Below are 24,686 nucleotides of genomic sequence, written 5' to 3'. Positions count from 1 at the left end.
AATATTTTATTTTAATTAATTAAAATTTTAAAAGTCACAATTTTAACAGCATGATGACAACAAAAACAATAACTGCTATTACAATCCGTGTACTTTTCGGTATTTGAAGTTTCGTTTCAGAAAGTATAATTTAAAAAAGAAAATGAGACACTTATTTAATTCTCAACTTAAAAAGCTAAAATGAAAAACGTAAAACAATTGTTTTTTTCATTTTGTCCTTTCGCACATCAGAAACGAAAAACCCAAGAAAAAAGAACGAGAAAGGGCCCTTTATTTATTTTGTCTGAACCGGAAGTTTTAGTAGGTCAACAACCTGTACAAGTGATGCGCAAACTTATGGCAAACACTGTAGTGTGGACATCATGACGTTGGAAAAATACTCAGACGTGATCATGGAGATGGCAAAACAAGGCCTGTCATCGGAAATTATATCAGAGCGTCTGTCATATGAACACGGGGAAGTGAGAGGATTTTCTGCGAGAAATGTTAGAAAGTTTTGTGCTGAGCAAATCACTAGCTGTCGACTCTCGGACACACGGTTGGAGCTTGAGGTGACACAAGCTATAAATGAGGTAAGGTACTTTCTTCCTTCACCTTATGACTGTGTATGGTTGTCTTAACTGGGTTGTAAGGGGGTTAGTCTAGACTGTGTGCGCGCGCCCGCGCGTTTTAGCGTCTTGCGGGTGGTGGGTAACGTTAGTTATTTTAAAGATGTCTCTCACTGGTATTTGTACAGTTAATTAGCACAATACTTTAGCTTTACACATTTGCTTTCAGAATAAGCTACTTTACATTTGTTGTTCTAGTAGTAGCATGATCTTTTATTTTAAACAGGTGGGCCCAACATATGGCCGCAAAATGATGAAGGGCTATCTGTCCACAAAAGGGGTACATGCTGCAGAGGGACGAATTGGGTCAATTTTAAGAGAGGTGCATCAACCTTATCATGAAGCAAGACGCCAGGTAGCCTATGTTATTTAATCTTCCACTAGAACTGTATTCCAATGTTCTTTGTCATATTTGTGATATACATCATGTAATGGTAGGGCCTAATTCTGTTTAACAGATGTACGCCCTGCTTTAACAGTTACTTGACTCTTCCTCAAACGTATGATCAAATCTGCCTTTATCCAGTCAGCTGTCATTTATTTTTGTGATTTTTTTGTAAGGGAGCTCGGAATCTTAATCCCACACCGTACCATGCTGAATGCATGGGGCACAAGGTTCACCTGGACCAAAACGAGAAACTTGTAATGTTTGGAGTCACCCATGTTTTAGCTGTAGATGGATTCAGTAAAAAGATTGTGAGTCATTCCACAATGCCAATCAAAAACAACTTGAGCATCTATGAATATGTTTTCAGGTAATACAACCTCTCAAACCATTTATTTCATCTTAAGTGTTTTGATGGACATGTTAGTCATATTGGACATGAGCTGCACCCAAATTTACAATATTTGAATTTAAATTAGACATGCAACAGATGGGTCTGGTTATGTTCCTGAATATAATATATTAAGAACTTACCAAACATTTTGATCAACATTTTCTATTAATGTAAAAATAAATAAAATGGAATTGCACATGAATCATTTAACTACTTTATTGCAATTAATCAGTGTTCATTTATGAATGGAACAAGGTTCTTGGATTTCCACATATCTTTCAATTGTTCTGACATACATCTAAAGTCTGAGCATGACAGTGACATTGCAAAGAAACTTAAGAAATATATGTTGTCCTACTACAACTAAAATATTACCCAAAAAAAACATGAATGAATACATTCAAAATAATAACACCTTTGCTGGTCTTAAAGCAAAATAGTTAATAAATGTTCTTTATTTTTCCTGTACCAGACCTGCAGTGATCACCTATGGTATGTGGGACCAGGTGCGAGTAGACCATGGAAAGGAATTTTATTTAACACTGTTCATGCAAGAGATGCTGTCACATCATCGCTTCAATCAGGAGAGACTGCCTTATTTACAGACCTCATCCACAAGAGTAAGATTTAAGTACCATTAACATCAGCTGAAATTCTTATACTATTACGTGTACTACTACGTACATTTAAGACATGTTTCTTTTAACTCTTTTAGAACCACACAGTTGAAAGGATTTGGCCTGAAATCAACAACCGTGTCAACTACCCACTAAAAACTGCCCTACTCCAGCTGATGGACCAGGAGGAGATAGATATGGAGGATAACCTTGTGCGATACTGTGTGTCCAATCTAACCTGTCAGCTGTGTAACATTGGTCTTGCAAGTGTGGTAGAATCATGGAATGCTCATAGAATCCCAGGTAAAAAAAAAAAAAAAAAAAAAAGTCAGATTGCTTACAACCCTGATAATGAACATTTAAACACCTCCTCTATTTTTTACAGGAAAAGGCATACCAAATCACTTTGCAGAACATGGGTGTAAAAGAAGAATTTCTCCAGAGCTCTTGCCAAATGCACTTGAAGCAGCAGACCTTTACAGGCAGCACTTGGGATCTGCACTCAAAGAATATTCGACTTTTGGAGTTGATCCCTTCACAACCGAACAGGACAAACTTAGAACAGAGAGTCATTTTGCAGAAAAATATCCTGATATTTCACATTTGTTTTTTAGAGCCGTAAATGGTGACTTTATGCCATACAAAGAAGCTCTGCTCTGTCTCATAAACATAACTCAGAGAAATGTATGAACCACTGCATCTGTAAACTGTACAGAACAGACAAAAAAAAAAATCAACTGACTGTAAACATTTGTGTGTACACACTACATTACTCCTCTGCAAAAAAAGATTTCAATACAGAAAATGCAGCTGTTAGACCAGTAATTTGTAGAACTCCGTTGTTACTCTCCCTGCATTTTGCACAGTGCTGTGATGTCTCTTGCCACTGTTCCACACATGTCTTGCAGCCAATAATGCTTCTGCAGCACAGTGAGAACACTGGATCCTCAATGATGTCTGCAAAAGTAAATCAGATAAGTGAGACTGTTATCCATTTATGTTGAATTTAGTTCAAACTATAGGTTCAAAGTCAGTCTTGACATAAATTTACAGACAGCATGCAGAATATTTTTGGTTATTCTGTAATTCCTCTTGTTCACGCTGTTCTGAGAAAGTCCCTGTCTATATTTTTGTCTATAATTGATGAGGGGCAAAATCAGTACATTTTCTCAATTAGCAAGCAAGAAAAATGAAAAAGTTACAGGTACTTGATTCAATATATGCAACTACAGTCCCATTTTAAATGTGAACTTTTTAGTTTTACATTACTGTGAACAGTGTACCGTCACCCATACTGACATTGTAATCAATTTGAAAAGCTATACTTTCATAGTCAAGATTGCAAGGAGAACCCAAATTAAATGTGCATGTAAACTTTTGAATGTTATGTTACAGTAGACCTGCATCTTGATTGTCTGTGCCTAAGTATTTAAATGGACACTGCTGAATAAAGAGCCTATGTTTGGTAAAAAAATGTTTGTCCAAAGTAATGATTGAATGTGGTTTGACATTGTTTTAATTGTAATTAAAATGTTAGTGTAGATGTAATGTATTTACTAAGCAACATTTGAACATACTCATACAAACCACGCAGCTAAATCCCTCCTTGAGTGTCTGCAGCTTGGGGGTTGTGACTTTCTGGGCAACTGCAAGATCAGTGAGCTCTTTGATTGCTGCTGTGACAGCTGGCAGACTTTGAGATGCCAACACCAACTCTTCTATTTTGTCACTCACTTCTCCCAAACTGGCACTGTCATCATCTTTACGGCTGCTACAAATAAAAATGGATAATCAGATGTCAAAGCTACTTACTGGCTTAAAGAAACATCACATCACTTACTGATAGATGATGATTTATGTAGTGATGTCTTACTGCTATTATAGGATTTAAATCAAATTAATTCTTCTATATTGATGTTCATCCTATAGTATATACATATTTATTCACATACCTCAGTTTCTTCCTCTTTGTTCCCTGGAGGCAATTAAAGTCTTGTTCAGGCACAGCAAGAATTTTTCGTGCATTTTGTCTCCAGTACTGTGACCCTACAGATGAAAAACAAAACCAAAGAAACCTGTTTAGAAGCCAATACCATATTACCCAATAAATATTACAAAGAGTCTGGTAAGACATGTCTCTCCATAAGATATGGGCTTTAGCTGTAATATTATGGCTCACCTGTTGTGCCCTCCGACTCCAGAATTGCATTGCCCTGTGCATCTGTCAAAATTATTGGGTTGTAATTACCAATGGCATCTTGCACTTTTCCTACTATCCCTTGAAGCGTAGCCTCAGACTCCAGGAATCGTACAACCACCATTCTATTGGGAATCAACCTCCCACCAACTACATCTGCAAAGTACACTGATCTGTAAAACAAAACATAATAATTTTACATATCTTGTAAAAGACAGCAGGCCACAAATCCATTCAGTGATTGCTATAGGCAAATTGTACTAAAACAGCTTTGCTATTCTTAACAATTCAACTATCCATGCACCTTATGTTTCTTTTTATTTTGCCTGTTCTGTAATTTAATATTCAAGAACACAGACTCATCCTACCTCTGAAATGTTTTGGAGGACATAGGGGAACTTGAAGTAGCCTGCTGTGAACGTGAAGGTGCAGACGCTGCCACAGCTGGTGCTCGCATAAATGCAAAACGCTGCCCGCTGGAACCTGCTGTTGGAATTGACTCCATGTCTTCTCCGTGGACTTCATAGTGACCTCTGGGTGTAAGGTCTAATGCGCTGAAAACACCAGAGACCGCACCGGGGAACATAGCCACGTTTGAATCATCCGTGATGTACAGAGTATGCGCGGATACCTGTTTAAGAAAAGTTTCCGTAAATCACGTTGCTCTGCTAACGTGTTACTCCTGTGCACACGGTTAATAGGCTCTAAAGGCTTACTTATTAGCTAGTAGCCGGTAAAAGTCAATGAATAACTATTTACACATTAGCACATGTGCACAATTCACATATTAGCACAATGAAGACGGCTAGACATAGTATTAGTAAAAGTAGGCCTACATGAAATCACCAAATGTTAACGTTAGCCGTTCCGCAGTAAGGAAGAACAATAACGTTCATAAAAAAACTGCTGAAAGCAAAGTTTGCGAAGTTTACATATCTACCTGAAAGATGCGACCCAGTTTTTCTGCAGTCATGTCTTCGTCCCGGAGTGTCACTCTCTTAGTTTTCCTAAAAACAACGTAATGGTCCATCCTCTGTTTATTCCAGTGTAACTTTAAGGCCGTCGATCTCTTGTGTGGGGGACGGTGTGCGCGCGCCATAAAAAAACGCGCAGAAGAAGTACTTCCCGTTTCAGACATTGAAAATGCGTCTATTTTTTTGTTTTTGCGCTAGTATACTTTCATTATTTGAATCACGAAGAAATCCAAAAAAGCACGTCTAATTTTAAGTGTATGACGGCTATTTGTTACCACCGAATGAAAAAACAAGTTATTTTCGCCCATTTTATTCTTTATCAAAAATTAAAAAAATGAAAATTCTTTTAAATATCGTTTTTTCGTTTTGGTTTCTGAAACAAAACTTCAAATACCGAAAAGTACACGGACCTATTACGACTATTAGAAGTAATATTATTACTATTATTGCGTAGCACGTAGTATTCAATAATGTAATTTTATTTACTGAACATTAAAACTAAAATTTACTATTTTACAAATAAATATTAATATGATGAAAAACGTTACGTGACAATGTGTGGTCCCGCTGCTCTGCACAGCCTTCAAACAGATTCCTTTTATTCACAGCAGCGGTCCCCAACCCCCGGGCCACGGACCGGCACCGGTCGTTTGGTACCAGGCCGCGAGAGTTGAGGTTTGGGTGTGAAACTGATGCTCTTCAGGGGTTTTAGCGTTATTTTTTAAAATCTTTTTAATCATTAACTCTGTTTCCCTGGGTCTTTTCCCATGTGTTTTGAATAACTCTTCTTGTTTTGGCAGCGGTACTGGTTTTATTTTGTTGTATTTATCCTCGACACCTTAAAGGTCGGTCCTTGAGAATATTGTCGGTCATAAACTGGTCCGTGGCACAAAAAAGGTTGGGGACGCTGGTTTACAGGACTGACGGGACTCCAGGAAACACAAACAACGTCAGTGTTTAAGTGGAGACTCATCAACAGACCCGGGCTATCTTTCCATCATCTGGATTCAAGTTGGATTGGACTAATATGATGAAAGCAAGCCCAAGCCTGAAATCGACTCCTGATCTTTGATCCGTCCTCACCTGGTCGTGAACGTGATGGTCAGCCAGGTATCCAGTTTACCTTTGAGTGTCAGATTTAGGCAGATTTGATTGCTTCCGTTTCATAATGACAGATTTAAGTGAACTCCTCTGTCTCCATTCCCAGACTGCTACTTTTGAATAACCTTTCCTTTAACTTGCTCCGAGTGCTCTTTTGTCTGCATGGTGTAACTGCAGCCTGGCATGCTGAATAACCAGTGAGTGGACCTTCCAGAAATATGTGATTTTGGCTGTTGAAGTAGGTCAGTCACCTTTGAAGGGCTGAATATTTATGGAGTCATCAGTTGACGTTCGTTTGTGGAAGTCTGTTTTCACTCTGATAATAAAGAGGATTTATTTATTTCATTGAGCAATAATAAAAAGACTGTTATTATATTTTTAACATTATATGATTATATTCACAGTGATGCTTTGAGGAAGACTGCACTGTTTGTCCCAGAATAATCAAGCTGCAATGAAATACATTCACTAATTTACTATTTGCAACTAACACACTATTAGTACATCTCAGAGACACCTTCTTTCTCACATGAAGAGTAAGATTACATCTCTTACTGTGTCCGACCAAACAACTGCTGTGGAAAGTCAGTTATTAGCAGTTTTTTAACTACACCCGTAAATGAACGTTTGACTGAATGCTGATAAGTGAATACTGAGAAGTTAGGAGGAAATGTTTGCAAATTTTCCTGCAGAGAATCTGATTAAAATGTTTTTTGTGAGCAAGAATCAGTTTGATCAGTGACCTTTTTTCAGCCAGAAACCTTTAAGGTCACACATCCGCTGTAATATTATAATTTGCTGTTCTTTTTTTAATACACCTTTGTAGAGAAGAAAAACATCTGGATGTCCTGATGCAAGATGCTTTTCTTTCCAAGTTCTTTACAGTGGCTTGCAAAAGTGTTCGGCCCCCTTAAACTCTTCCACATTTTGTCACATTACAGCCGCAAACATGAATCAATTTTATTGGAATTCCACGTGAAAGACCAACACAAAGTGGTAAACATGTGAGAAGTGGAACAAAAATCATACATGATTCCAAACATTTTTTACAAATAAATAACTGTAAAGTGCGGTGTAAGTAATATTAGATTAGTATATTATTAGATAATTAATAATTAATATTACTAATAATAATTATTAGTAATATTAGAGTAAGTAATATTATAGAGTAATAACCCGCAGTTCAAAAAAGCTCCCCTCCGACAGCCAAACTCATCTGTTCTCTGATTGGATTGTTACATTTGTGATTGACATGACATTGACCAATCAGATGAAAGGAAGAAAAATAGGGTCAAAATTCGTACTTGTAACTTGCAGAGATTCACACGGGTTTTTTTTTTGGCTAAGTCCACATACAAATCTTTTTTACACACACACACAAATTCTTTTTACACATACAAAAGTACAAGTACAAAATATTTCTAACCACATTTTGAGCCCACAAAGCTGTACGTGAGCTCCACTGCAGTGGCTCGTGCACCGCTGCGTTCACGGCGTTTGCTGTAAATTATACAGCATTGACATATGTATGTAAAATGTTTACTGAAGTTAGTGAAACAGTGTTTGTAAGGACTATAAGGTCCATAATTACTGAGGCAGTTGGGCTGTTTTGCAATCTTGGCTCAGTACACACACACACACACACACACACACACACACACACACACACACACACACACACACACACACACACACCATTTTTATCTGTATCTAACATTTCCGAGCAGCATGTCTTCATTATCTGTGTGTCTGCACTCTGCAAACACTCTGATTTCTGTGGTTTCAGATCCATTTCTCTCTCAAGGGAAATAAAGGGATTACACGGCCGTCTTTTCCTGTTTCATATGTTAGGCTATGGCTGTTTCCCAATTCAGGGTCTGCAGCCTTAAAGGCCGCATTTTAAGGCCGATTACGTCACAGCGACGCGACGAAGGCTGTCCCACTTCGAAGGCTGCTCGAAATCCGGCCCTCAAATGCGTCCTTCATTTTCCTGAATTTTAAGGATGTGGCGGTGTAGACTTCGTGGCCCAACATATCCCAGAATGCATAGCGCGGCAGTGGGTGTGGATAATTTTGGCGGAAAAAAACGGGGGATGAGGGGAGCCCGAAGAGTAAACTTTAAGGCTTTGTGAACTAGGGGGGTTAAGAAAGATATAGATTCACTAAAAATGTCGCTTTTAGTTATTATAATGTTAAATTATTATATTTTAAATTTATTTACGTTATTTTACTTTATTCAGAATTAACCTAGCAGTTAACTTTCTTTTCTAGATTTTGGGGGGTTAAAATTAAGCACACCAGTGATTAAACAGCTCATGTACTCTTTATTAAGCAGCACCTTAATAACAACAAAGTGGTCATGTCTCCATGTTACACTCTCACATAGCATTAAAACATCACATTTTCAAACACATTTATTTAAAGTTGAAAAATATACACAGGAATGTGTAACAAGATTTGGTAGAACAACGTAACAGTGCTTCTGAGCGAACTTGCATAACTTTGATGATTTTATTGCAATGAACCTACTCCTCACCTTCCTCATCTCCCTCCCCATCAACAGAGTCAACTCCAACCTCTTCATAATCCTTCTCTAGAGCTGCCATGTCCTCTCTAGCCTCAGAAAACTCACCCTCCTCCATTCCCTCACCCACATACCAGTGAACAAATGCACGCTTGGCGTACATCAAGTCAAACTTGTGGTCAAGTCGTGCCCAGGCCTCAGCAATGGCGGTGGTGTTGCTCAGCATACACACAGCCCTCTGGACCTTGGCCAGGTCTCCACCAGGAACCACAGTGGGTGGCTGGTAGTTGATGCCGACCTTGAAACCGGTGGGGCACCAGTCCAAGAACTGGATGGTGCGCTTGGTTTTGATGGTAGCAATGGCAGCGTTGACATCTTTGGGCACCACTTCACCACGGTACAAAAGGCAGCAGGCCGGTACTTGCCGTGGCGAGGGTCACATTTCACCATCTGATTGGCTGGCTCGAAGCAAGCGTTTGTGATTTCTGATACAGTTAGCTGCTCGTGATAAGCTTTCTCTGCAGAGATGACGGGGGCATAGGTGGCCAGGGGGAAATGGATACGAGGGTAGGGCACCAAGTTGGTCTGGAACTCTGTCAGATCAACATTGAGGGCGCCATCGAAGCGGAGCGAAGCAGTGATGGAGGACACAATCTGGCTGATCAACCTGTTCAGGTTGGTGTAGGAAGGACGCTCGATATCGAGGTTCCTACGGCAGATGTCATAGATTGCCTCGTTATCTACCATGAAGGCACAGTCAGAGTGCTCTAGGGTGGAGTGGGTGGTCAGGATGGAGTTGTATGGCTCAACCACAGCAGTGGACACTTGGGGAGCTGGGTAGATGGAAAACTCCACCTCCTGTGCAAATCTCCCATCCAGACGTTTATGCCTAAAGGGTTGTATGGTATAAAGAGATTGTTGATTGAGCATTAAACACCAAGTGTTGTTCTTCTTTCAGCCCAAAGATCAAAGAATTGGGGTATTTAACAGGATCCAACCATCGCCCTGATCAGACATATTCTAACAGGATTGCACACAGGATGCTGCAGAAGCAAAATCAGTTTCCAAAACGTCAATCTGGATATCAGCCTGTTTTCTTTTCCTCATTACATCATGAGCTTTAGAGTATCTGCTGAGCTACTGGGCACAACTTAATATAAGCTGTTTATATTTATTTCTGATCTACAACAAGCAGCACAACTGTTAGAACTGTCACAGCTGGCATTAACTTAGATGGAAACCTACTTCCACGACAGAGTTTACCTCCTATGGTGTCAATATAAGCTCAGACGCATGTTGAATAACAAATATCCACTTTCCCTGCTGCCACCTGCATGAACATTACAGCCAACAGGTGGATTTTCCCGTTTCACAGCTAGCCAAACAACAAGGAAACACTGACTGTTTAGGAGACACAGAGTGAAAGTGGACAGTACATCTTTGGTTTCTTAACATGAAACTCTTTGCTGTAGCCAGGGGGAGCACCAAAGTGACCCCCCTTAGACTTGTTAGTTTTAATCTTGTTTTCCACTGAGGTTCACTGGTTTTCTAATATAATGTAAGTCTATGAGCTGCAGCCAACCCACCAACCTGATGACGTCACGTTCTGTTGTAAAAACTTCAAGGACTTCTCTCTTAAATCTAACTTCACAGACAATGTTACATCTATGCAAGTTTGTGACAGCAGGGCTTCATGGTGCAAATTAATCTTTATACACGTGGTGTTTAATGTCCACTTTAACTCCAAGTGGAAATTTTTTTAATGACTTTATTTTAGGGCAAATTCAAAACACGTTTGGCAGTTTATTTAAATAATATTAAAATCCCCCATAAGTAGGATGGCAAAGGGTCCAATTTGTCCCAGTGGATGGAAATGCAAGGTGTGAAACTGCAGCGTGGATCATTGTTTTCTATTTTTACATAACTGGGAATGCCCAGCAGGCAGACCCAGGACACGCTGGAGAGATTATATCTCTCGGCTGGCCTGGGAACGCTTTGGTATTCCCCCGGATAAGCTGGAGGAGGTGGCTGGGGAGAGGGAGGTCTGGGCCTTTCTGCTTAGGCTGCTGCCCCCGCGACCCGGCCTCGGATAAAGCGGATGAAGATGGATGGATGGATGGTGTTGATATTGAAAGAGTCAGTGAAAATAAATTTCTGGGGGTAATAATAGATGAAAAACTGGAGTGCTCACGTAAGATATATTCATTCCAAAGTATCACGAAGCATTGCAGTACTAAACAAGGCAAAGCAGGTATCACACGGGACATCACTTCATATTCTCTACTGTTCACTGGTTTCACCATACTTAAGCTTTTGTGCAGAGGTCTGGGGCAACAACTATTAAACCACATTACTTTCACTTTTTACTCTTCAACAAAAAAGCAGTTCGAATCATCCACAATGCAGGTTATAGGAAACATACAAACTCACTATTTTTGCAGTCTGAAATATTGAAATTTGCTGATCTAGTGAAATTCCAAACAGCACAAATTATATTCAAAGCAAAAAATAAGGAACTGCCAGATTATATTCAGAGTATGTTTTTTTTAAAGGAGTAAGTTATAATTTAAGGGTTTTTGTAACTCAAAACAGGGAAGGTACGTGCAACAGGAAAAAGCTTTTGTGTTTCAGTGCATGGAGTGAAGCTGTGGAACAGTTTGAATATGAAATTGAAGCAATATCCAAACATAAAACAGTTCAACAAGAGTTATAGAGATATGATCTTCTTGAGCTATAAAGAAGAGGGAAAATGTTGAAATTAAGTGAATGTCGCTATTTAGAAAATTTCATGGTGTAATATTATAGTATATATTACATCAGAAATCTGTTCACTATTTTTATTACAGATTATATGGTAAATGGCCTGTATTTATATAGCGCTTTACTAGTCCCTAAGTACCCCAAAGCGCTTTACATATCCAGTCATCCACACACTGGTGATGGCAGCTACATTGTAGCCACAGCCGCCCTGGGGCGCACTGACAGAGGCGAGGCTGCCGGACACTGGCGCCACCGGGCCCTCTGACCACCACCAGTAGGCAACGGGTGAAGTGTCTCGCCCAAGGACACAACGACTGAGACTGTCCAAGCCGGGGCTCGAACCGGCAACCTTCCGATTACAAGGCGAACTCCCAACTCTTGAGCCACGATCGTCCTTCCTTATCAGTAAGGAAGCTGACTAAATATTGACGGATAACTTAAATAAATAAGTGTGTACTTCTTCCCTCTCCCTTTCGACATGTAACTGAATCAGAACAGAAGCAATATTGAAATGTATTAACTTTATTTTGTATACAATTTTTTCTCTAATTTTCTTTGCTAAATGTACCTGTATATTGTTTACATGATTGAAATAAATTAACAAACAGACCCAAATACAGGAGAAGGACGGCTGAGAGTGGAAAAAAAATCACAAAAATAAATACTGCCAGATTTTCAACTTCGGTCTACAAGAAAATAAGAAGATCATGGGATTAGCCTCGATTGCACTTTGGACCTATTGACGGGATGCGCTCCGTCCCTTGATGCATGTACACTTTCAATTTCTGGTTGGGCTGCTTGGGTGCAAAGTAAGTTTCATCATCAGATGATGAGCTTCATGTAAACATCTGCATGGAAACTGGATGCCTGGACTTCTCTGCTTACTTAGACCAAACCCTGAATTATGTTGGAAAATATGTGATGTTTTATGAAGGATCACATAGAAAACAACATTTTTTAGTTGTTTTTGAAACTAAAAAACTATTCAAAAAGTTTTAAATAGTTTAGAAAGGATTTTCATAAATATTCATGGCTGTGTGGTAAAGCTGACATTATCTGACTTGTAATGGTTCAGATTGGACACTGTGACTGGCCGGTTCTGTGCTCCAGACCACATGTTTGATACCCCTGGACCCATGCAACGAAGTATAAAAAAACCCATGTCCACACTTTGGCTTGTGAAGAGTGAAAGCACGACACTCACCAGGAGACCTCTGAGCAGGATGGCTGCAGTCGCACAGCTCTGCTTCTCCCTGCTGTTCACTCTCATCAGCAACATTCATGCAGATGAATTTATCGCCATAAGAGAAGAAGGAGGCTCTTTACAGTTCAAGCTCCCAGATCGAAACAGCTCCTGCATCACCTCCAGACGTGTTGGTGAAGATACTCTGGTCCTGTGGAACATCTCTGACCCCTGGAACAGAAACTTCACAGTACATGAAGACCTGACAGGACGACGCTCATTTCCTGAGACATTTCATGGTTCTCCTTCATTTACTCTCAACAACCTGACCCACTCAGACTCTGGACTGTACCAAGATGTGTGCTGGACTCAGGGCAACATGACATATGAGAGAAACATCAGCCTGACTGTGTGTAAGACAGTAAGGGGGGAAGAATCTATCGCAAGTCTTGAAGACACTGTAGACGTACAATGTAAAGGAGCAGGTGAGAATCTGACGGTGCGTTGGATCAGACATGACAGTAAGTGGCAACAAGCCGAGCCGAGTAGTTTTGAAGACAGAACAATTTTGAAGGTGAATAAAGTCCAAGAAAGTTTCCTGGAGGCAAAAAACGCATCTCTTCTTCATGTCTTCAATGGACAACAAACTGTTTACATCTGCCTGTTGATGAACCAACAGCAGTGTGTGAGCACTTACTCTGTACGTTTGACCAAAAAAACAAAGCTACGTTATGCTTCAGAGGGAGACACAGCTGTGCTGGAGTGTCCCTTCATGGACCCCATTCATGACCAGCCCCCAGTTTGGATGAAGGTAGCAATTTCCCTGGATACTGATCAAGAAGTTGGTCGAAACTTCTCGCTGGTACTTCCATCACTAATGTTAAATGATTCAGGTATCTACAGTTGTGAAGGTGAAAAAGTAACACATGCGTACTGGCTTTTGGTGTGCCCTAAATTTGGTCCACCTGTAGTAAAGGTTTTCTCAGAGGGAGATGAAGTCACTATGAGATGTAAAGCTGGATTTCTATCCGTTTGGTTCATTAAGTCGATTCAAACAGAAGGTAAAATTGTGTACGATGATGAGTTCTGCAATTACAACAGAATCACTTGTTCCCATGACAGCCTGATAATCTCTAATGTCTCACTGGAAGATGCAGGAGAGTATATGTGTACAGGTTTGAAGTCAGATGATGAGTGTGTGTCAGGAGAAAAAACAGTTCTGATCTACAGAGAGCCCTTTGGGGTTTACTCGACCTTCTACAAAGTCAGGTGGATACTGCTCAGCGGTCTGCAGGTGATGCTTTGTGTTGTTGTGGTCTGTGTGATACAGAAAACCAGGAGAGGAGAGCAGCTTTCAGCGCAGACACACACTTAATATGCTCATCAGCATTTATTATTATCATTCATGTATCTCTCAGAGTATCATTTTGAATATTCTTCTGTTTCTATCAGTGATCAGTTCGATCTATAAGAAATGTTAGAAACCAGTAAATGTATTCGTTCTTCACTCTGATGTGAATCATTATCATCTCTCTTGGAAAATGTATTTTGTTATTGTGTTTAAGAGCAGATTCATTGCAGCGCCATGTTTATCTGCACTATATTGTTTTCATTGTTGTGAATAAACATGATTGTCTGATACAGCAAACACTTCATAATATGGACTTGACTGCTTTGATTGTGTTTTTATATTCTCCATTTATGTCAGGAAACATTTCTGAAATAAAAATATCTAAATATAATTTAACAGGCTGAATGTTGATGCTCTTCTGTCAATGACTCCACGATGATTTTTAATTTTAATAAACACACAATCCACATATTTCAGTGCAGGATGTAGAGCAGAGTATATCAGTCAACTGGATCAGAGCTCCTAAACTTTGACTTCAAATGAATAATCAGCGTTTTGAACTTAACATGCAGCCAACACACTTTAACATGTAGAGTGAAACATATTATGGAAAAATGGAAGACGAGAGAAGCTGCACATGGTTATCATTTATTATTTTTATTCTATTTTTGTTTGTGGCAGAGTTTAAAGTTTAGGTTTTTTTTTTAATATTTCATTTTGATGAATTAAAAATGTTTTAATGAAAAACTATGAATTTAAAAGTCATGATATTAACAGCATGATGATGACAACAACTGCCATTACGATTATTACAGTTAATATTATTACTATTATTGCGTAGCACGTAGTATTCAATAATGTAATTTTATTTGATGAACATTAAAACTAAAAGTTACAATTTTACAAATAAATATTAATATGATGAGAAACATTAAGTGACAATGTGTGGTCCAGCTGCTCTGCACAGCGTCCAAGCAGGGGTTTCTTTTATTTACAACAACGGTCCCCAACCCCTAGGCCATGGACTGGCACCGGTCCGTAAATCATTTGGAACCAGACCGCGAGAGTTGAGGTCGGGTGTGAAATTGATGTTTTTCAGGGGTTTGAATAACTCTTCTTTTTTTGGCAGCAGTACTGGTTTTATTTTGTTGTATTTATCCTCGACACCTTAAAGGCTGGTCCATGAGAATATTGCATACATAAACCGGTCCATTGCACAAAAAAGGTTGGGGACGCTGATTTACAGGACTGACGGGACTCCAGGAAACACAAACAAAGTCAGTGTTAGAGCAGACAGTGCTCATCAGCAGACCCGGGCTATCTTTCCATCATCTGGATTCACTTACCCTAACGTTTGTAATCAGGATAAACTGTTTTTAGGACATCCTGATAATAATGAATTACAGCCTGGAAGTAATAAATGCGTGAACTAGTTTTTCAGCGTCACTCTGAGACAGGATATTTCTAACTTTAGAGATGTTGCGCAAATGGAATAAAGCAGTCTTACATATTTGTTTAATATGTGCGTTGAAGGACATGTCCTGGTCAAAAATGACTCCAAGGTTCCTCACAGCGTTACTGGAGGCCAAGGTAATGCCATCCAGAGTAAGAATCTGGTTAGAGACCATATTTCTACGATTTTCAGGGCCGAGTACAATAACCTCAGTTTTATCTGAATTAAGAAGCAGAAAGTTAGCGGCCATCCAGATCTTTATGTCTTTAAGACATTCCTGCAGTTTAACTAATTGGTGTGTGTTATCTGGCTTCATGGACAGATAGAGCTGGGTGTCATCTGCATGTGTAAATGTATGCTATGTCTTCTAATGATGCTGCCTAAGGGAAGCATGTATAGTGTAAACAGAATTGGTCCTAGCACTGAACCCTGTGGAACTCCATAATTAACCTCAGTGTGTGAAGAGGACTCTCCATTTACATGCACAAACTGGAGTCTATTAGATAGATATGATACAAACCACTGCAGCACAGTACCTGTAATACCTACAGCATGTTCTAATCGCTCTAATAGGATATTATGGTCGACAGTATCGAATGCTGCACTAAGGTCTAGCAGGACAAGCACAGAGATGAGTCCACTGTCAGAGGCCATAAGAAGATCATTTGTAACCTTCACTAAAGCTGTTTCTGTGCTGTGATGAGCTCTGAAACCTGACTGAAACTCTTCAAATAAACCATTCCTCTGCAGATGATCTGTTAGCTGTTTGACAACTACTCTTTCAAGGATTTTTGATATGAAAGGAAGGTTGGAGATTGGCCTATAATTAGCTAAGACTGCTGGGTCTAGAGATGGCTTTTTGAGTAAAGGTTTAACTACAGCCAGTTTGAAGGCCTGTGGTACATAGCCGATCATTAGAGATAGGTTGATTGAAGAATTAATTAATGGAAGGACTTCTTTGAGCAGTTTTGTAGGAATGGGGTCTAAAAGACACGTTGATGGTTTGGAGGAAGTAATTATTGAAGTTAACTCAGAAAGATCAATTGGAGAAAAAGAGTCTAACTTAACATCAGTGGTACTAAGAGTAGCTGTAGATAATATTACATCTGTGGGATGATTATTGGTAATTTTTTCTCTAATGATAAAAATTTTATTTGTGAAGAAGTTCATGAAGTCATTACTAGTTAACGTTAAAGGGATGGTTGGCTCAACAGAGCTCTGACTTTTTGTCAGCCTGGCTACAGTGCTGAAGAGAAACCTGGGGTTGTTCTTATTTGCTTCAATCAGTGATGAATAGTAAGATGTTCTGGCTTTGCCGAGGGCTTTCTTATAAAGCAGCAAACTATTTCTCCAGGCTAAATGATGATCCTCTAAATTTGTGACACGCCATTTCCTCTCCAGATTACGAGTCATCTGCTTTAGGCTACGTGTTTGAGAATTATACCACGGAGTCAGGTACTTCTGATTAGAGACCTTAGTTTTCACAGGAGCTACAGTATCCAGAGTCGTACGTAGTGAGGAGGTGAAATTATTAACAAGATAATCGACCTCTGTTGGGGTAGCGTTCAGATAGCTGCTCTGCTCTGTGTTGGTACAGGGCATTGAAGATGATAACAGTGGGTGGATTATATTCTTAAACTTAGTTACAGCGCTTTCAGAACAACATCTACTTTGATAAAGTCTACTCTCCACCGCTGTGTAATCAATTATTGTAAATGTAAATGTTATCAGGAAATGATCAGACAGGAGAGGGTTTTCAGGAAACACTGTAAAATGTTCAGTTTCTATGCCATATGTTAAAACAAGATCTAGAGTGTGATTAAAGTGGTGGGTGGGTTCTTTTACATTTTGAGAGAAACCAATTGAGTCTAATAACAGATTAAATGCCATGTTGAGGCTGTCATTTTTAGCGTCTACATGGATGTTAAAATTACCCACAATAATTATTTTATCTGAGCTCAGAACTAAATTAGGTAAAAAGTCTGAGAAATCAGACAGAAACTCTGTGTAAGGCCCAGGTGGACGATAGATGATAACAAGTAAGACTGGTTTCTGAGTTTTACAGCTGGGGTGGACGAGGCTAAGCATCAGGCTTTCAAATGAATTAAAAGTCTGTCTTGGTCTTTGGTTGATTAATAGGCTGGTGTGAAAAATTGCTGCCACACCGCCCCCTCGGCTTGTGCTTCGAGATTTCTGGTAGTTAGAATGATTCGGGGGTGTTGATTCATTTAAACTAACATAATCATCCTGCTGCAACCAGGTTTCTGTAAGGCAGAGTAAATCAATTTGTTGATCAATTATTAAGTCATGTACTAACAGAGACTTGGAGGAGAGAGACCTAATATTTAATAATCCACATTTCACTGTTTTACTCTTTAGTTCAGATGTGGATACTGTATTGTTCTTTCTTTGTAATTGTTTATGTTTAAGTTGTTTGTTGCTGGTTTTTAGTTTGTTTTTTGTCTTTTTGGAAGCTGACACAGTCTCTATGGAGATGGGTTTTTGGGGGGGTAGCAGGAGGAGAGAAGCTGCAGAGAGGCATGTAAGACTGCAACTCTGCTTCCTGGTCCCAACTCTGGATAGTCATATTTTGGGGGGGTTTAATAAATTTGTCCATATTTCTAGAAATGAGAGCTGCTCCATCCAAAGTGGGATGGATGCCGTCTCTCCTAACAAGACCAGGTTTCCTCCAGAAGGTTTGCCAATTATCTATGAAGCCCACATCGTTTCTGGGACACCACTCAGACAGCCAGCAATTTAAGGAGAACATGCGGCTAAACATGTTGCTCCTGGTCTGATTGGGGAGGGGACCAGAGAAAACTACAGAGTCCGACATTGTTTTGGCAAAGTTGCACACCGATTCAATATTGATTTTAGTGACCTCCGATTGGCGTAACCGGCTGTCATTACTGCCGACGTGAATTATGATCTTACTGAATTTACGTTTACCCTTAGCCAGCAGTTTTAAATTTCCTTCAATGTCGCCTGCTCTGGCCCCTGGAAGACAATTGACTATGGTTGCCGGTGTCTCTAGCTTCACATGTCTGAGAACAGAATCACCAATTACCAGAGTTTGACCCCCGGCGGGTGTGTCTCCGAGTGGGGAAAAACGGTTAGACACATGAACGGGTTGGTGGTGTACCTGGGGCTTCTGTTTAGGACTATGCTTCCTCCTCACTGTCACCCAGCCGCCCTCTTTCCCCAGCTGCTTGGGGTCTGCCGGGGAACAGCTAGCGGGGCCTACGCTATCTTCGGCTGCACCAGCTTCAGGGGCCTGGATAGCTATGGGTGAATGAAGGGTGCGAAGCCGAGTCTCCAATTCAGTAATCCTGGCCTCCAGAGCTGCAAATATGCTACATTTGTTACAGATATCATTATTGCTAAAGGAGGCTGAGGAGTAACTAAACATCTGACACAATGAGCAAGAAAGTGCAGGAGGGACAGGTGAAGTAGCCATGGTGCTAACGAGTCGGCTACGAGCTAAGCTAAGCTAGCGAAACAGTACAGAGACAGTGAGTGAATACTTTGGCTATAAATTAGGTAGTGAGTACACAGAAAGTGTGCTTCGGATGAAGCACGTGAAGATTATACTATGAAAAAGAATGTATTTAAAAGTTGTTAATTAAATTGCTAAGCAAATAAGCTACTCAGAAACACCACTGTGTTTGAGCAGGAACAGGGAGTGATACTCTACCGCAGAGCGAGCGAACACCAAGTGACAGCGCCACCAAGAGTCGATTATGTGGAGGAAAAGGAGCCGAGCCAGCCGGAGCGACGAACAGGTAGGCTAAAATAGTTCAAACAGTTAAGCTAGTGCAGCTCACTGAGAAGACGACGTAAGAGCACATTCAGCTGAAATAGCAGATGTTGAGGACAAGCGTTGCAAATCAATCCCTGGCAGAGATCGATCTGGTCCTGAGTGTGAATGTCCCTGTTCATTCAAATCTGAATCCAAATAATCGAAAATGTACCAGTGAGTAGCGGTAGCCAGGCGCGCCAGCGTTCACTCAAGCCGGAACCCAATTGATATTGATATGAGAGTGGTTAAAAGATATAGTAAGGCTGTTATAAAACCGTTTACGTACATCTGTAATTTATCATTTCAAACTGGTCGATTTCCAGACAGAATGAAAATAGCAAAAGTTATACCTCTATACAAATCTGGCAACAAACACCATTTCATAAACTACAGGCTTGATAAAAACAAATTATCATTAAATTTGAATAAAACTAAAATTATGTTATTTGGAAATAGTACTTTAAATACAATGCTAAGATTAAACTAAATGGTGTTGATATTGAAAGAGTCAGTGAAAATAAATTTCTGAATGAAAATAAATTATATTATATCAGAAATCTGTTCACTATTTTTTATTACAGATTATATCAGTAAGGAAGCTGACTAAATGTTGACGGATAACTTATGGCAAAGGGGTGGGATTAAATAAGTGTGTACTTCTTCCCTCTCCCTTTCGACATATAAATGAATCAGAACAGAAGCAATATTGAAATGTATTAACTTTATTTTGTATAGTATTTTTTTCTCTAATTTTCTTTGCTAAATGTACCTGTATATTGTTTACATGATTGAAATAAATTAACAAACAGACCCAAATACAGGAGAAGGACGGCTGAGAGTGGAAAAAAAATCACAAAAATAAATACTGCCAGATTTTCAACTTCGGTCTACAAGAAAATAAGAAGATCATGGGATTAGCCTCGATTGCACTTTGGAACTATTGACGGGATGCGCTCCGTCCCTTGATGCATGTACACTTTCAATTTCTGGTTGGGCTGCTTGGGTGCAAAGTAAGTTTCATCATCAGATGATGAGCGTTATGTAAACATCTGCATGAAAACTGGATGGCTGGACTTCTCTGCTTACTTAGACCAAACCAAACCCTGAATTATGTTGGAAAATATGTGATGCTTTATGAAGGATCACATAAGAAACAACATTTTTTATTTGGTTTTGAAACTAAAAAACTATTCAAAAAGTTTTAATTACAGGGAGTGCAGAATTATTAGGCAAGTTGTATTTTTGAGGAATAATTTTATTATTGAACAACAACCATGTTCTCAATGAACCCAAAAAACTCATTAATATCAAAGCTGAATGTTTTTGGAAGTAGTTTTTAGTTTGTTTTTAGTTTTAACTATTTTAGGGGGATATCTGTGTGTGCAGGTGACTATTACTGTGCATAATTATTAGGCAACTCAACAAAGAACAAATATATACCCATTTCAATTATTTATTTTTACCAGTGAAACCAATATAACATCTCCACATTCACAAATATACATTTCTGACATTCAAAAACAAAACAAAAACAAATCAGCGACCAATATAGCCACCTTTCTTTGCAAGGACACTCAAAAGCCTGCCATCCATGGATTCTGTCAGTGTTTTGATCTGTTCACCATCAACATTGCGTGCAGCAGCAACCACAGCCTCCCAGACACTGTTCAGAGAGGTGTACTGTTTTCCCTCCTTGTAAATCTCACATTTGATGATGGACCACAGGTTCTCAATGGGGTTCAGATCAGGTGAACAAGGAGGCCATGTCATTAGTTTGTCTTCTTTTATACCCTTTCTTGCCAGCCACGCTGTGGAGTACTTGGACGCGTGTGATGGAGCATTGTCCTGCATGAAAATCATGTTGTTCTTGAAGGATGCAGACTTCTTCCTGCACCACTGCTTGAAGAAGGTGTCTTCCAGAAACTGGCAGTAGGACTGGGAGTTGAGCTTGACTCCATCCTCAACCCGAAAAGGCCCCACAAGCTCATCTTTGATGATACCAGCCCAAACCAGTACTCCACCTCCACCTTGCTGGCGTCTGAGTCGGACTGGAGCTCTCTGCCCTTTACCAATCCAGCCACGGGCCCATCCATCTGGCCCATAGACTCACTCTCATTTCATCAGTCCATAAAACCTTAGAAAAATCAGTCGTGAGATATTTCTTGGCCCAGTCTTGACGTTTCAGCTTGTGTGTCTTGTTCAGTGGTGGTCGTCTTTCAGCCTTTCTTACCTTGGCCATGTCTCTGAGTATTGCACACCTTGTGCTTTTGGGCACTCCAGTGATGTTGCAGCTCTGAAATATGGCCAAACTGGTGGCAAGTGGCATCTTGGCAGCTGCACGCTTGACTTTTCTCAGTTCATGGGCAGTTATTTTGCGCCTTGGTTTTTCCACACGCTTCTTGAGACCCTGTTGACTATTTTGAATGAAACGCTTGATTGTTCGATGATCACGCTTCAGAAGCTTTGCAATTTTGAGACTGCTGCATCCCTCTGCAAGATATCTCTGTTAGGGTCCCTGGGTCGTTGACCCAGTGTTTTGTGTTTTTGGTTCTTTGATTTTGTTATTTCATTATATTCTAGCTTTGCTTTATGGGTTTTAGGATCATTCTTAGTTTAGGTTCTCTGGGTGGGGTTTGGTTAGAGTTTTAGTGTTCTGGTTTTGAAAGTCCATGTCTGATGTTAATGTGTCTGGTTTTGCTTCCCCTTGTCTCGTTAGGCCTGATTTGCCCCAGCTGTGTTTCCCTCCTGTTACCCATTCCCTGATTGCTCCCTCTGTGTATTTAAGCCGCGTGTTTCTTTGTGTCTGTGTCGTGATCTACTCTCATTTATGCTGTGTGGTCCGTTTGCCTGGTCATGTAAGTTTATTTGGATTTTGGATTTCTGTTACATTTTGCCACTTTTTTGCCATCCAGCAATAACAGCTGAGTTTTGAGCCACTTTCCGCCTCCGAGTGTCTGCACTTTGGGTCCTTCTACTTCCACTCCTACCTGCACACAGCCTTAACCTGACAGAAGATCACGACCAGAACATGGACCCCGCAGACTTTTCAGCTTTTGGATTCAACGCTGAGATGGAGCGGATGATTAAGCTCCTTGACCGCATTGCTCAGGCCAATGATTTGAGGACCATGGCCGTTGGGCTAAGCGCTGTAGATGCCATCATTCGGAGCAACCCTCGGCTTACTCAGCTTTCTATGGACACTGTGCTGGGCAGCTCCATAGCTGCCTGGAGGGAGCAAGTCAGGGCTGGCGAGCTTGCTCTCTCTACCTCCACCTCCACTTCTTTACCGCCACCCCAGGACAACGCACACTCACCACCTGCCTCGTCGCTACCTCAGACTGCCTCTCCTTCCTCACACCAGCCGGGACCTTGTTCGCCTGTCCATTCGCCTGCCTTTTTCCTGGCGGCCATGTGGTCAGAGGATGAGGTCTCCATTTCTCCACCGGTTCCTGTTCCCTCGTCTAGAAGGAAGCGACGCCACCGTCACTCCTCTCCTCGGTCATCCGTTCAGCAACCTGCCTCCGCTGGAGGGTCCGAGGGACCGCTTCAGCCGTCTGTTCCCGCTGGAGGGTCCAAGGGGCCCGTTCAGCCTCCTGTCTCCGCTGGGGGGTCCGAGGGGCCCGTTCAGCCTCCTGTCTCCGCTGGGGGGTCCGAGGGGCCCGTTCAGCCTCCTGTCTCCGCTGGAGGGTCCGAGGGGCCCGTTCAGCCTCTTGCCTCTTCAGCTGGGGGTCCGGGAGGACCCAGCCAGCACATCCCAGTGTCTGTTGACGGTTCTGGCGAGGCCATTCAGCCACCACCGGCTCCACTGCCTGCAACCTCAACATCCACACCGCCCGCAGCATCTGCTTCCGCCTCGCCTGGTCCAGCCTCTGCAGCTCCGCCTGGTCCAGCCTCCGAGTCTTCAGCTTCAGCTCCGCCTGGTCCAGCCTCCGAGTCTTCAGCTCCGCCTGGTCCAGCCTCTGCAGCTCCGCCTGGTCCAGCCTCAGCCTCTGCAGCTCCGCCTGGTCCAGCCTCCGAGTCTTCAGCCCCGCCTGGTCCAGCCTCTGCAGCTCCGCCTAGTCCAGCCTCAGCCTCTGCGTTTCCTGGTCCAGCCTCGCTCGGTCTCGCTTCGTCTGCGCCTGAGGTCCCCATGCTGTCTGGTCCTGCACGTCCCGTCCGGCCTGCTCATCCTGCACGTCCCGTCCGGCCTGCTCGGACTGCACGTTCCTTCCGTCCCGTCCGGCCTGCTTGTCCTGTACGTCCGGTCCGGCCGATGACTGGACGTCGTTGCCATCATGGCCGGCTCCCTGAACTACGCCGCCGTCATGGACAGCCCCCTGAACTACGTCGCCGCCGGTGCCTCTCGCCCGGCCGGCCTCCTGATCTGCTCGGTCGCCGCTGGTGCCTCCCGCCCGCCCGGCCTCCTGATCTGCTCGGTCGCCGCCGGTGCCTCCCGCCCGGCCGGCCTCCTGATCTGCTCCGCCGGTGCCTCCCACCTGCCCGGCCTCCTGAACTGTTTTCTGGGCTCTTGGACCGTCAGCCTCCGGGCCGCCCCCCTGACCATCCCGGATTTGGACTGTTGTGCCATCAGCCTCCGGGCCGCCCCCCTGAACTTTTTCGAGACTGTTGCCTGGGCCTCTGCGCCTTTCATGGGCTCTTTTGTTTGTTTGCTTTTGGACTGATCCTGGGCCTTAGTGCTGTTGTTTTGGACTTTGTTCCCTGTGTTTTGGTTTATGGCTCGATGTGTATCATTTGTTTCGTGCCCTCCGTCCTGCTTCCCCCACCGCCCGCCCTGGTTGGGTTGTTTTTTGTTTTTGGTGTTCTGATTTGGGCTGTCTGGAAGCCAGCCCTTAAGGGGGGGGGGGGTACTGTTAGGGTCCCTGGGTCGTTGACCCAGTGTTTTGTGTTTTTGGTTCTTTGATTTTGTTATTTCATTATATTCTAGCTTTGCTTTATGGGTTTTAGGATCATTCTTAGTTTAGGTTCTCTGGGTGGGGTTTGTTTAGAGTTTTAGTGTTCTGGTTTTCTGTCTGTGTTCCATAGTTGCTGTCTCTCCTGTCTGCTGTATCCCCACATCCAGTCAGTGTCTATGTCTGCCCTGGTCCCACGTCTTTGTTCCCTTTGTTATAGTGCCTGCCTGTGAGTCTGTATTATGTTTCCTGTTTTACTTTGAAAGTCCATGTCTGATGTTAATGTGTCTGGTTTGGCTTCCCCTTGTCTCGTTAGGCCTGATTTGCCCCAGCTGTGTTTCCCTCCTGTTACCCATTCCCTGATTGCTCCCTCTGTGTATTTAAGCCCCGTGTTTCTTTGTGTCTGTGTCGTGATCTACTCTCATTTATGCTGTGTGGTCCGTTTGCCTGG

At 41.7% G+C, this 24,686-nt stretch overlaps 2 protein-coding genes and 2 pseudogenes across 2 annotated transcripts; 2 read left to right on the top strand and 2 right to left on the bottom strand.

The window, feature by feature from the left end:
* Positions 1 to 362: 362 nt before the first annotated feature.
* Positions 363 to 2,694, top strand: LOC146619389 (uncharacterized). The gene is made up of 6 exons (XM_085371222.1): positions 363 to 572; positions 835 to 963; positions 1,170 to 1,363; positions 1,860 to 2,007; positions 2,103 to 2,307; positions 2,390 to 2,694. Exons 1-6 carry the CDS (start codon positions 363 to 365, stop codon positions 2,692 to 2,694), a joined length of 1,191 nt encoding a protein of 396 aa, XP_085227348.1.
* Positions 2,695 to 2,766: 72 nt separating this feature from the next.
* LOC146619388 (uncharacterized) lies at positions 2,767 to 5,339 on the bottom strand. Its single transcript, XM_085371223.1, has 6 exons — positions 5,142 to 5,339; positions 4,570 to 4,832; positions 4,184 to 4,374; positions 3,957 to 4,050; positions 3,582 to 3,775; positions 2,767 to 2,961 (listed from the first exon to the last, which is right to left on the bottom strand). Exons 1-6 carry the CDS (start codon positions 5,337 to 5,339, stop codon positions 2,774 to 2,776), a joined length of 1,128 nt encoding a protein of 375 aa, XP_085227349.1. The 3' UTR covers positions 2,767 to 2,773.
* Positions 5,340 to 8,801: 3,462 nt separating this feature from the next.
* On the bottom strand, positions 8,802 to 9,730 carry LOC146619387 (tubulin alpha chain-like; annotated as a pseudogene).
* A 12,644-nt stretch (positions 9,731 to 22,374) lies between these two features.
* LOC146619386 (uncharacterized) lies at positions 22,375 to 24,151 on the top strand (annotated as a pseudogene).
* The last annotated feature ends 535 nt before the right edge of the window (positions 24,152 to 24,686 follow it).

The sequence above is a fragment of the Diplotaxodon limnothrissa genome, linkage group LG14 (assembly GCF_057381915.1).
Source record: "Diplotaxodon limnothrissa isolate DT_005_m linkage group LG14, D_limnothrissa_male_GT1.1, whole genome shotgun sequence".
NCBI lineage: Eukaryota > Metazoa > Chordata > Actinopteri > Cichliformes > Cichlidae > Diplotaxodon > Diplotaxodon limnothrissa.
The sequence above is the reverse complement of the archived record's forward strand: the minus strand, read 5'-3'. Positions and strand labels throughout refer to the sequence as shown.

Bases quoted from the DNA above. Each gene is read 5' to 3' on its own strand.
- LOC146619389 (XM_085371222.1), top strand. From the start codon at position 363: ATGACGTTGGAAAAATACTCAGACGTGATCATGGAGATGGCAAAACAA. The intron at 573-834 runs GTAAGGTACTTT...TATTTTAAACAG, and splicing joins TGACACAAGCTATAAATGAG to GTGGGCCCAACATATGGCCG. The intron at 2,308-2,389 runs GTAAAAAAAAAA...TATTTTTTACAG, and splicing joins GAATGCTCATAGAATCCCAG to GAAAAGGCATACCAAATCAC.
- LOC146619388 (XM_085371223.1), bottom strand. From the start codon at position 5,339: ATGTCTGAAACGGGAAGTACTTCTTCTGCGCGTTTTTTTATGGCGCGC. The intron at 4,375-4,569 runs GTAGGATGAGTC...TTTGTTTTACAG, and splicing joins TCCTCCAAAACATTTCAGAG to ATCAGTGTACTTTGCAGATG. The intron at 4,051-4,183 runs GTGAGCCATAAT...TTTCATCTGTAG, and splicing joins GGAGTCGGAGGGCACAACAG to GGTCACAGTACTGGAGACAA.